Source organism: Vigna umbellata, chromosome 1 (assembly GCF_029865625.1).
Source record: "Vigna umbellata cultivar VRB3 chromosome 1, Vumbellata_1.0, whole genome shotgun sequence".
NCBI classification, from domain to species: domain Eukaryota; kingdom Viridiplantae; phylum Streptophyta; class Magnoliopsida; order Fabales; family Fabaceae; genus Vigna; species Vigna umbellata.
In genome coordinates, this window is record NC_142165.1 from 107,938,276 (window position 1) to 107,952,112 (window position 13,837).

The 13,837-nt window shown below is 26.6% G+C and overlaps 1 protein-coding gene across 1 annotated transcript; it reads left to right on the forward strand.

Moving 5' to 3' along the window:
* Positions 1-8,845: 8,845 nt before the first annotated feature.
* On the forward strand, positions 8,846-10,283 carry LOC124824856 (acyl carrier protein 1, chloroplastic-like). Its single transcript, XM_047297361.2, has 4 exons — positions 8,846-9,000; positions 9,253-9,366; positions 9,487-9,609; positions 9,943-10,283. Exons 1-4 carry the CDS (start codon positions 8,941-8,943, stop codon positions 10,069-10,071), a joined length of 426 nt encoding a protein of 141 aa, XP_047153317.1. The 5' UTR covers positions 8,846-8,940; the 3' UTR covers positions 10,072-10,283.
* The last annotated feature ends 3,554 nt before the right edge of the window (positions 10,284-13,837 follow it).

Genomic DNA, 13,837 nt, shown 5'->3' on the forward strand with positions numbered 1-13,837 from the left:
TTTATTATTTTTTAAATTGTAAAATAAGAATAAATTGGGTCTAAATAAACTAAGAAAAATATTTATCTATAAATAAAATTCATTATTAATCGTAAAATTAATTGATAAATTAAAAATCATCGAAAAATTATCAATTATTAAAAATCACAAGTAAAATGTTTATTGAAAATTAAAATTCATTAATAAGTTATTTATCAAAAAAAAATTAATTATAAGTAAAATTTATCTTTAAATATCATAATTTATTTTTTCTAAATATTTTATTTTTTCATCATTTTCTTTCTCATTTCTTCTTTGTTTTCTTATTCTTTTACTATACTGGTTGTTAGAACCCATTTAAAACCCACTAAAAACCCCAAGTAGTGGAAAATAAGTGTTAAGGAAGGGGATCTGGAAATCAGAAAGTGAAAAACATGTGGTTGTAGGAGAGTGAATGTTCGTTTTTTATGACGACAGTAATTAATGCTAAATTTCAAATGGTGTGCCACTTCTCTGCATGCTTACCTTCTCCTCAAAATCTCTGAACTTATTTTTTCTTCTTTCTCTCTAAAACTTTCATCTTCTCTCTAAAAAATTTTCATCTTTTCTTTAAATCACCTACTCATTATCCAAAACAATTAAGTTAAAATAGAAAATTAGTTATCTACATAACTCACAATTAATAAACAAATTTATGAAACTCTATAAACTAATATGGAATCAAGCATGTTAGACTAATTACTGAAATTATTAACGATATATTTTATAACAAAATAAAAGGTGTTATGTGTAATTATATATCTTTTATGATAAAATGGTAGTTTAGGTATTGAAGAAATTTTATGTGGGTTTGTGTATATATGTTTCTGTTTATTTGTGAGATAAAATATTATTCTCTGGTAAAATATACATACGGATTTTTCCGAAAATTATCAACTATGAAAAATTACTCTGAATCATTAAAATGTATTTAGAAATTGTTGTATTTTTTGAAAAAAAAAATTATTTGTTTGTGTCTGTAATTTGTTATAATATTATATAAAATGGTATTGTATAAAATCACACAGTGTAATGTAGAAGTGATATAAACGTAGAGTGAATGATATATTATGTGTGAAAAGAGAAGTCGTATAAAAAAGTAGTATCTTATTTTATAAAAGAAACATAATATTTTCTTAATAATATATACTAAAATCTATTTTTTTTCCTATTGCTTGCTTAACACTGAATATTGTTACAAAATAAAAATTGTTTCATAAGGTCTTTTTACAATTTTTTTTTCCTACTTTCAAAAATGTATTATTTTCTTTTCTTCCCTCAGTAAAATTTAGTTATTACTTTTTATTTTATTCATGAATTTTTATATCCCATGTGTGACCACATTGTAATGGTTGATTATTTAAATAATTAAGTCGGTCTTTATAAATATGTAAAGAACTTGTTTACTTTACATTTATAATATGGGTTAAATATCTTTTTAATTCCTTAATTTTTAATAAAATTGAAACTTTTTAAAATTTTGGACTAATTTAGTTCCTAAACTTAAAAAATGTATGAATTTTAGTCTTTTTAACCAAATTTTGTTAATTTTATTTGAGAGTTTCAAACGTATTTCTTAGTTAATATTAAAACAAAAATGTGTCTAAAGTTTATGAACTAAATTATGTCAAAGTTTTAGAGAGGAACTAATTCCAAGTTAAAGTACCAAAAACATATTTAACCCTTATAACTTTGATTTTTATTTATTTAAAATATTATTTAATTTTTTAAAATATTGAAATAATTATTTGAATTGTGGTTTAGAAGAGAAGGGAACATAACACGATGCTTTGTCTCTCGTACTACACACTTTCCTTACTCCGTCAGACTCACCTTCCTCCGCTGCCACCACTCCCCCACCACCTTCTTTCCAAACTAACTTTTTATATTTCATTCGCTTTTAAAAAGTTTTTTTTTTCATTTTTAATATTTTAAATTATAATTAACTTATTACAATTTAAATAATTTCGGTATTTTCTCTCTTAAGAATCTAAACAAGAGTAGAGGAAAAATAATCTCTCTCCATTGACTATCATTTCATTTGTTTCAAAACGTAAACAAAAGAAGAAATTTCAAAAGTAATTAAAGAAAAAGTAATAATCTTTTTATTTTCTATGTTCCTTTCCATGGTTGATTGAAAATGGGGACTGATGTAAGAAGGTAATAGAAAATAAAGATAGAAAGAAAAGGGTAGATGCTACGTTACTTTTTGTTTATTCCATTTTTTAATTTTGTGTGCAGCATGACAGCTAATCGGATTGAATAAAAAAAATAACCCATGCCAACATTATAATTTATTATTTCCCAAATCATATTTTAAGTACCAACGAATTAGAATCACATTATCTTTGCACTAAACTCAGATTCACTTTGATCCTAATTTTAGTCCACTTTTATGAGAAGATTTTGGAAACTAAAATACTTTTACACCTTTCATTTGGCCGATCATTAAAAAGAGCCTATTTAAGAGTGATTTTGAATTTGATTAAATTAACACCTTTATTAATCATGTGTTTTTCTTATTTTATAATTTTTGTTATTGTTTATAAGATTGTTCTCGGTTTATAATTCTTTTTTGTTAAAATTATAATTAAATATATTTTTAATTTTTAAATTTTTGTAACATCTCAAAAATACAGTATAAAACCATATACGAGAGTAATCATATATTAACAATACTACAAATCAGTTCAACACTAAGCGAGATACAATTACGGCCGAATGATCTTACTTAACATCAGAAAAATTTAAAACCGAACGGTGTACAAAATACACTATTATTGCAACGGTCTTTCAAAAATTAAAGCTAACAACAGACCGAACGTTCCTAAGGTTCGCCCTTCACTTCTGCTGCGTCTTCCAATACTTTTTCCAGCAGCTCTTCTCCTTCTGCTCACATCCACACGGATGATCATTACAACACGACAATGTCAGGACGCACAACACAGACAAAATGATAAACATGGTAAGCTTATGTAATTTAATTTATTCAATAACAACATACAACATTCATACTTAAACCAACAACACCCAAATCATATTCGTACATCAAGGCATGCAAATAACAACCACTTGACTCTGACTGGGATACCCTATCAACAGTTGTCACCCGAGGTTCGTGCACCCGGGTGATGTAGTAACTAGGATACCCTCAACAGTTGCCACCCGAGGTTGATCTGTTTCGTCCAAGTTAACCTTATGGACTAGGATCTCCTACCATTCCCACACGTGACTTACTCCTCTCTACTTGAGACTAAATACTAATACTGATGAGAAATATGAAGTAACGAATGCTATCGAGTTTGAATGAAGACTATTATTCTAAGAACGGTAATAACATATTACAGAAAACAAAACCCAATGCTTGGTGTAAGACCGAGCCCTGTAGAATCGAACACTATTGAACGAGTGCTGGTCCAAGACCAAGTATTTATCAGGAACGAGCGTTACTGAGATCGAACGCTTGGTCCAGAACCGAGCACTAATGAACTTACATAAATCGAATGGATATATATACACACACACACACAACTGCGCCACTTATTTATACATATCTAATATTATAACACAATCTTCATTAACAAAATTTCTTGTAGAAGAACTTAATATAGACGGACACTCAAAGGAAAATTGAATGCTGAATACGAACTCTCGGTCACAGTTTATTTAATCCTATATAGTAGTATAGAAAGACTCTTAGACACTACCCCTACAGCATGAGAAGTCAGTTAAGACCACCCAATAAGAACCGAACGCTCGATAATGACGCTTGACCATACTATCACCTTTGCTCAGAATACTACGGTTCAAAGATTAAACTCTATCTCAACTCAGTTCACAGCGTATATCATTCATCCATCCACACATCCAAACAAGCAGTACATGCATATTCCATACTCATCAAATAATAAAACAATGTATCATGCAAGCATACAAACGTTCAACACAACAGTCTTAATCAAATTATATAAGCTTCCCTTACCTCTATACATAACCGAACGCTTAACTATGCAGAATTATAGCTCCCCACTACCCAAGACTTAACGTTCGACAGTCACGTTTTAGGAGTATTGATCCAAACAGAAACCAAAAACACTCAGAATTACACTATCCACTCAGACGACCAGAAATAGAGGGTTGCATGCAAGACTAAACGAACGTACTAGAGAGAAAGAAACTCACCAGCTCAGAATCATAAACCGATCGGTTTAAACGAAAGCTCTTGTCATCGGGAGTGTTCAAACGGTGCCTGAGAGGTTATCGGAAGAAGAAAATGTGAGATTTTCTTAGAGAGAAGGTGAATATTTTTAGAGAGAAGGAGGAGAAAATGGTTTCCGCAATTTGGAGAAGAAGGAAGGCATGCAGAGAAGTGGCACGACATTTGAAATTTTGCATTAAGTATTGTCGTCACCCAAACCGAACAATCACTCTCTTGCAGCCATCTGTTTTCCACTAACTGAGATGCTTACTCTCTTCTTGGCACATGGATCCCACTACTTGAAGTTTTGAGTGTGTTTTAAATGGGGTCGGACAATTTTCACGTAAAATTAAAATTTTTTAATGTTATAAATTTTGATATATATTTTTCTTTAAATTTAAAATATAAATTAATATAATTATTTTAATTTAATAATATCAAATTTTTTCGTATTAAATTATATTACTAACATTTGAATTATAATAGACAAATTAAACTTGAATCCAAGATATCATTTAACACGTTAAAATTCTTTTATGTAATTGAATTAAAATGATTATATTTTAAAATTTGAAAAGTTTAAAATAAAAATGAATTCCAATTTTATTGAATTACACGCATATTTAACTTTTAAAATTAAGGTTTGTAATTTTTTATTTTTGTATCGTTTTATAATTTACTTTCTTCATTAAAGATTATTAAGCCTAATTAATTGTATTAAGATTTATTATATTTATTTGGTAGATTTGTTTCATATTATAAATCCTTTTATATATAAAAAAAATGGGTATATTTTAAAATATTTGTTAATATTTCTAACTAGTTTGAAAAGATAAAGTAACACTCGTCAAGTAGGCATTTATTACTAAATTAAAATCTATAACTTAGAATTAAAACATAATTCGTTTTATTTAAAGATAATGATATTTTTACAATATTTTTTTTACAACATTTTAACACCATTTATGTGTTAGTATGTGATTGATTGATGTTAGTGTTTATGATTATTATTGATTGTAAAATAATTTTAAACCAATCACGACATAAATAATATTAAAATGTTGTCAAACTATCATCATCTTATTTAAAAAATATAACAACTCATTTAATTGTAACTCATTTTACTTAATATTTGTGAAGCCAAATCCTACCCTACAAAACTCTGTCCCTTTCAGACAGATAAAATAAAGTATTTTATTTAAAAAGAAAATATTAATTATTTAGAGAATAGCAGTTGGGAACTACTAATATGCATTTGAATGTTAATTTGAAAAACAGGTGTGGCGTAAAGGACACCGAAAAATGAGAGATAAAATAGATACACCAACTCATGCCTACCTTTCTCCTATAATCTACTTCCTGCTAACCTATTTCAAATTCCAAGACAAAACTCTGTTAATTAACTTCAATAATTATAATAAACAAACTAAATATATTATTCAATATTTTATATGCATTAATATAATTATCATACTCATTCAAATAAAGAAATATATCTTTAAAATAAAAATATTCCCTTTTATTCATTGACCAGAATTAGAAACAGAGTGAAAAAGTGATTTTTTGCTTTATTTTCAATTGAAAAAAAATCTCATGGTTTGAGAAAATTTTCATCATTTGCTTATAATTCTTAATTTTAGAGAAAAATGTATAATTACTCACAAAATCTAGATTCAAAACTCAATTATCAAATAAGAACTTACAAAGTTTTTCATCATACCTACCTCAACAATAGAAATTGGTTTAAATCACTCCTAAACAATTATATACAATTTAACACTCCTTATTGCACCCTTTTAACTCAAATGAACATTCTTACTCCAAAACATTATATTTTTCTCACAGAAATACAGTCAGTGAATGTATCTATTTTCAAAACAAATCAAAAGAGAAAACTACAATTTAATATGGAGCATTTTCATATTTTACGTTAATCTCTAAGTGCAGTGCTCGCCCCATAATAATTGTTACACCAAAAATACTAATTCAAACTCAACATCAAAATATCATTAACATAATTTGTTACCCAAAATAAAAGCTCTAGCTACTCAACACTAAAATTAATATTTTTTTATCGAAAATATAAATGATACATAAATCTGTGCAGTTTATATGATATATTATCATAACTATTTTTTGTATTGATTAAGTATGAGTGTAGATAGAAATAATACCTTACTTTTTTCAATTATTTAAATTATTAAAATACTTATATTTTATTAGATAACCTATCTAAATAGTATATATATATATATATATATATATATATATATATATATATATATATGAAAAAATATATTTCATTAAAATATAGAGAAAAAAAAGTAAAAAGAAAATTGAAATATTTTTATGAATTTTTTTCTATTAATATTTATAAAGGAAATAAATGTTTCGATTGTTTGAAGCATAATTTATGTATAATTATATAATATTTTATATAAATTGTTTTTCTCTTTTATTTAATTCTTATAGATATTCCGATTTAAAATTTATATCTACCTTTTATTTTAAATATTTGACATTAAGAAAACACATATTCATTTTAATATTAAGTAGTTGATAATATTATATTTTATTATAATAGTTTTTAATTTTTATAAAAATGAACTAATTGGTATAAGAAATCATATACAAACACTTACAAAAGTGGGTGACTTTCGTGACCTTTGCTTTCATGGAGTTTTTCTCGTTTTTCAACTTTTGCAAGTAACTATTATTTTTTATAGTAGAGGTAATATAACATATATCGATATTCATTTTGACATATATAAAATGATTTTAAAAGAGATAACTTTAATAATTTAAAAAAATTATAAATAATAATGTCAAATAAATGAAAAAAAATGCGTGTCAAAATATTATTTTTATTTTTTTTTTATAGGATGCAGGGTTTTGGAAACAAGATTTTTCAAACGAAAAAGATAATAATTTTGGATAAAAGATGTGAAACACGAATAAGTGATGGATGCAAACTGTATTGGGTCTCTCAAGAAGTTATTACTTTTCACACAATTCAGTGTGAGAAAAACAAAATAGCCCATACTGTTTCAACTTTGTAGTCAGGAGGTAATTCTTCCACAAGAATACCTGCCTATAGTAACATTTTAAATAATTAAAAAATTATTCAAAATTATCCTTTTGCATTTTTATGATATTTATTCCTGCATTTATCTGAGAACTGGTTCGAGGAAAATCTTAACTTTTATATTCATGCATAATAAAACTTGATTTCAAAAATTACAAAATCATATACTCTTTTTTAAGTTAGAAGTCTTGCAATAAATAATAATATTTATGTGTAATATGATCTTATTTAAAATAATTAAAAATAACAAAAATATTTATATTGAACAAGTATTTACACATAAAGTAATAAGTAATACTTCATTATTTATAGATAACAAGTAAAAGATAATTTAATATATATTTATAAATGAGATGAAATTGAATTAAAATTCAATTTATATTTTATTATATTAAATTTAATTAAAATTAAAATTTAACTAAATTTATATTATTTTATATATTTTAGTTTATTTTACATTTTTAAATTATTTACTTTTTAAAATAATTCGTTGATAACTATGAATTTTAAAATATTTATAGACATTTTTTAAATGAGTATATAACAAGTAATAAGTGAATAATGAGTTAGATTTTCTGTTGTGGAATAACTAACGGATAAATATTATTTATGCTTGTTGTACCGTATAGACCGATCGGTTTAGACCACTTGATCGATCAATCACATAGGAAGTTAATTATGGGAATCCTAAAATACAATGTTAATCGAATAGTCACTAACGGACTTGGTAACCATTCGATATCATGCACTTCAAAGATTTCACTATTCCATTAACAAGATGATTGCATTGGGTTTGATTAGATCAACCATAATTAAAAGTTCATTTCGAAATCTATAAATACAAACTAGATGATTGCATTTATTTGACATTTAAAACCAAATCGTGATAACGTATAATAGGTATCCATCCACTTATACTTAAATTTTACATGAGAAGATTCAACAATGTATTGAAAAAAGAGAAATAAACTAAATGACTAATTAAAAGTATGAAGATGTAATTTTCATTATTACCAACCAAAATAGTTGTCATTTCTATTAGGACATACTCATATTTAAATCACATATTATTAAAACTAAAAGAAATAAAATCAAATGAATAATATATATAAAAATCTATAATAAAAGATTCTAAATTGTCAAATATTATAGGTGTTTCTCTCACAAAAGCCATCTCATCTCATGTATATGATGTTTCATTCAAGATTCTCTTAAAATTTTAATTTAATTTATTGTATTTTAAAAATCAGTGTGATATTGTTTCAAGAGCAAAAACTCATAATTCAAACACATAAATTGAACTCATTGTTTGGTTTACAATAATAAGCAGTAAAGTAAATTTGGACTGACAAGTGTTTGTAAATAGCAAGACATAGACTGGAACCAAACCTAGAGACAATTAATGACTAGGATGGATAGAAGAGAAGAAAAGGAAAACCAAACCAACCAAACAAACAAAGAGCACTCATCGAAAGTAACGAAACTAACCTACAAACCAAAGATTGATTAAACGGCGCATTTATTTCCTATAAAGAGTGCAGTTATCACACTGTCACCCATTTCATTTTTTCCAACACACTCTTTGTGGCTTCTTTCCACCCCTTCCATTCTTCTCTTCAGATCTCTCTTATTTTCTCCAATGGCTTCCTTCACTTCAACCTCTTTCTGTCTCACCTCATTCAACCCAACAAAAACACCGGTATTATCATCAGTTTGCTTTCTTTTATGTCAATGCACGAAATTCCTTCATTCATTATGTATAGTGTTAATTCTATAGAAACTATTACATCACAATCATACGCATAACATGCTATTGCTTCTGAGTTTTATTTATTTCTGACACCAATATATAGATTACATCACATGTTAACTCTGTTTCTCTCATCACAGATAAAGTAAAATTTGATTTTTTATATTCATTTAACGCACTCATTGTTGGATGAAAAATCAGGTACCTAGTTGCAGGATCTCTAACCCGGGTTTAGTTTTCGTTTCTCTCAAGGGGAGAACTTTTCCACCCATTACTTTGCAGAGTAGAGTACCTCGTTTCCAAATTGCATGTGCTGTAAGTGTAACACCACAAATTCATCAATTGCTGAATGTCTTTTCTGTTGAAATTATCTATGACGGCTTGTACTTGTAATTTTTCTGATTTCATAGATTTTTGTGTTACCATGTTGTTCAGGCCAAACCAGAAACTGTAGAGAAGGTCTGTGACATAGTCAAGAAACAATTGGCGTTACCAGATGGATCTGCTGTTACTGGAGAGTCCAAATTTTCTGCACTTGGAGCAGATTCTCTTGACACGGTATTATTAAACATCTTCGTACATTCACAGCACTTATTTACTGTCTATTGTCAACAGGTACATGCTTCCATAATTTTTTACTTTTTGTTTGTAATTGCTATTGGTTTTGGGCATTCTGCTTGCCAGAATTCCACAAACCTATCCTTCTCTGCATGTTATTTTTCCTCTTTTTTATGTTATGCAGAGGGTGAGTAAGTTGCTGTTTAGAAAACAAACAGTTTTCCTTTTTACTGATATATTTTGCATTATTCTGCATGAGATGAAAATAAGAACACGACATAGATTTCACATCATGATGAATGTGTATTGGGTCATAATTTAGAGTTTGTGCAGGTGGAGATTGTGATGGGACTGGAGGAGGAATTTGGGATCAGTGTGGAAGAAGAAAGCGCTCAGAGCATTAGCACAGTTCAAGACGCAGCAGACATGATTGATAAGCTGCTTGAAAGCAAGAATGCTTAAACGACCACCTAAGTTATTTTGCTGAAGAATCTTAAATTTTATGTTTGGTTTTTGGTATTTCCTGTTTGATTGGTCTTCAACTAAATGCATCCTTTTTAAATATTGAAATTTATCTTACTTTACTCTCTACTTCAGAGCTGAGTTTGAATAAACTGTTATTGATTTGTTAAAAATGGCCAAGAGTATGAACATTGTTCGGTGTTAGTCTCACACTTCCGTTCCATGCCTCCACTTTTGAAGCCGCAAAATCATGTGCTAAGGACACCAATACCAAACCAAAACACACGATTTTTTTTTAGTTGCAGCATTATAGCATTATAGGATATTAATAATAAATCAATGCTCTAACTGTAACATTTGAATAAAGTGTATGGTATGATTTTTATTTCTTTTGTTTATTTTAACACATCATTATTTTTTCTAGAGTAACACATTATTCATAGAGTTTACTCAAATGGAATTGTTTATTGTTTATAATCAAAACATGAAGAAATTTTTGTTCAAAGCATCATTCTCAACAAGAAAAAGTATTATCATTCACTCAAACAACATTGTTTACTTTTCATAGTAAGAATTTGATTCGGAATTGAATTCTAAAATAGTTTGGACACATTATTAAAAAAATGTTAGAGTTCAATACTTTTACAATGTTTTTAAAAGTTAACAGTGTAATTTTTTTTATAAATTTCATATAAACTATTAAATAATTAATATTTCTTTTACCATTAATAAAAATATAAATTTATTTATCTATTTTGTAAAAAAAATGGTATTTTTTCTAATTTAAATTTATGAATTTCCTTATCATTTTAATTAATGATATCGTTACTATTTGTTTTAAATTTCAATTCAAATTAAAAGTAAAATTTCCAATACACTTAAATAAATTAAAAATAATAATATTAAACTAAATACTTAATTTAAATTATAAAATAAAATTTCAATTTTTATTAATAAATACTTTTAATAATAATAATAATATAAATAATTGGTGCATAATTGAAGATAAATTAAAAAAATAAATAGAATTACCGTGTAACTGAAAATAAAATTAAATATAAAGTAAATAAACAAGCTTAATGTGTAACTAAAAATAAATTAAATGAAGTAAATAAAACTAATTACATACTGAAAATATTAAATGAAATAAATAAACATAATTAATATGTAATTAAAAATAATATAAATGAAATAAATAAATATAATTAATACATGACGAAGATAAATTAAACTAGATCAAATGTCTAACTCAAAATAAATAAAATAAAGCAAATAATTAATGCATTGAAAATAAATTAAATTAAGTGAATAAAGATAAATTAAATTAATTAAATAAATAAGATCAATGAGTAACTACAAATAAATTAAATTGTATAAATATAAGTAAGTAAAGAAGATAACAATAACAACCAAGTTAAATAAGTAATTTAAATAATATAAATAAAAATAAATAAAAACTTAATAAAAGACACATAAATTTATTAATATTAACATAACATTTTAACTTCACTCTCCCTATTAATACACTGAATATACTTTTATTACTATTTTCATTTTACTAGATATTTTCTTTTTATGTTCAAACTATGCATAGATAAAATAAAAAATAAATTTTTTATGTATATTTAATCACAGGAGTACAAGCACAATATTTTCTAATTATTTTTAAAGTTAGGATAAAATAAATCATGGAGTTCGTTAAAAGTGGGATGTTACAAAATACCCATAAGAGATGTATTTTTCTAAAATGTTTATTCCTAAAATAAGAATAAGAAAATACTGTAAAAAAAACAAAATAAATTAAAAAAATTGTTTCCAAGAATAATTTATCATGCTCCTACATATTTCCATATACAATGTACAAAGATTGGGTTCATGTAGCTTTAGAAAACTATTTAAGAAAAATATTTTTTCTTTTTTGGATAAACCAAAGATTGACCTCCTTTTTATGTTTTTATTTTTTCACAATGAAAAACAAGGGATATAGTTTTTGAAAAGAATAAATTTGTTTGAGTGTTGATTTGATTTATAAATTTTAAAAACTTTTTTTATATTCTTTAGTATTTTTTGAAATTATTTGAAAAAATAGGGTTAGCCGACATGAGGATACATTACTCAGATGAAATCTCCACTTAAGCGATTTAAAATTCATTATGGAGGGTATCATACAAAACTTTCACATAAGCAACTAACACAATATCAATGCTTACGCATTTCAAATTTCACCTAGGGTATCAGATTTAGATGATGCCATTCACTCTAGCCATTGCAGTTAAATTTTTTGTTTGTGAATTGTGTAGCCCGCTACGTGTGCAATCTTGAGAGTACCAAGAAGAGTTGAAGTTATCAAGATTGGTGAATATGGTAAGGTTCTTGAATCCTTATAATTAAGAATGAAACCATTGTTGGTTACTTCTATAAAGTGCAAGAACATGTTAGTGCGATGAGAGCCTGTAGAGACACGATTATTGATAAGCAGATTGTTGAAAAGGTGGAAAATCAAAGAAACCTTTTAATAAAAAAAGGCAAGAGGAGAAAACTAGTGATATGTTCAAGAGTAAGAAGGATCACAAGAAGCAACAGATCAAAGAATGGAAGTATGACAAGAAAAAGGTGACATGCTATAACTGTCAGAAAAATATCAAAGAATGCTGGGATGGAAGTTGCCAAGAATAAGCCAAAGAACCAAGTACTTTGGCTCAGGATGGTGTGCTTCTTCAGATTTTAACATGGTAATGTTGATGGCAAAAACTAGTGGTGAAAGTTCAGAAGAAACTTCATGGTATCTTGATTTGGGATGCTTCCGCACATATGACTGGGAGGAGAGATTAGTCATCAAGATTAGCGAGTCTTGGACAGAAAGACTTTGACATGGAAATGAAGCTGAAAGGTTTGAGTATATATGACCAGAATCAGAAATTGGGTTATTCATGCAAAACTCTCTGTAAACAGGACTTTCAAAGTTGGTATTAACACATGAAAGCATGAATGCTTTGTTACTGCTCATAATATACGTGAATGGTTATGGCATAATGGGTTTGGTGACCTAATTTTCTGAAGAATATTATCACTGGATTACCTTCAATTGAGATTCTAAGAAGTTTGTACAAAATGCATTCAATAACGACAACAAAAGGGAATTTGGTGCCTTTGCTCTCATTGCAAAGGCTGAATCGATGGAGTTGAAGGATGCAAAAGATCCTCACTGATTAAGTGCACAAGACGTTTTGCAGAAAGCTTACAAATTATGGTAAGTATATTAAAACCACAAGCACCACGGATTTGAACTGAAATTAAGTTCATTAAAAAAATAATTATAATTCATCCTCCACTATTTTTTAAATTATTAATTTTTAATAGTATAAGAATGTCAATCAACTCCATTATGCATATACACTTATAATTTACTAATATTATTAATAAAATTTAAACAAATAGATAAAAAAGTCGTTATCCAAACCTCTTCTGTATAATTTAGTTAATTTTATTATTAAATAAAATTACTAAGTAACTAAAATTAATTTTGCATCCCAACATAAATTATTCATTATTATTTTAAAATAGAATTTATGGTTTTTATTCATTACGAATTTTAATTATAAATTAGTTTGTTATAAATTTTAGATATATGAAAAACGCACCGGTAAAATTCTTGTAATACTTTTTTTTTTCCTTTTGGTTTTGTTATTAAAATACGTAGAAAACGTAGAGTTCACACGGAACTGGCCTCCACACTCGTGTGAGATATAAGGCTTTGTTTGGGATC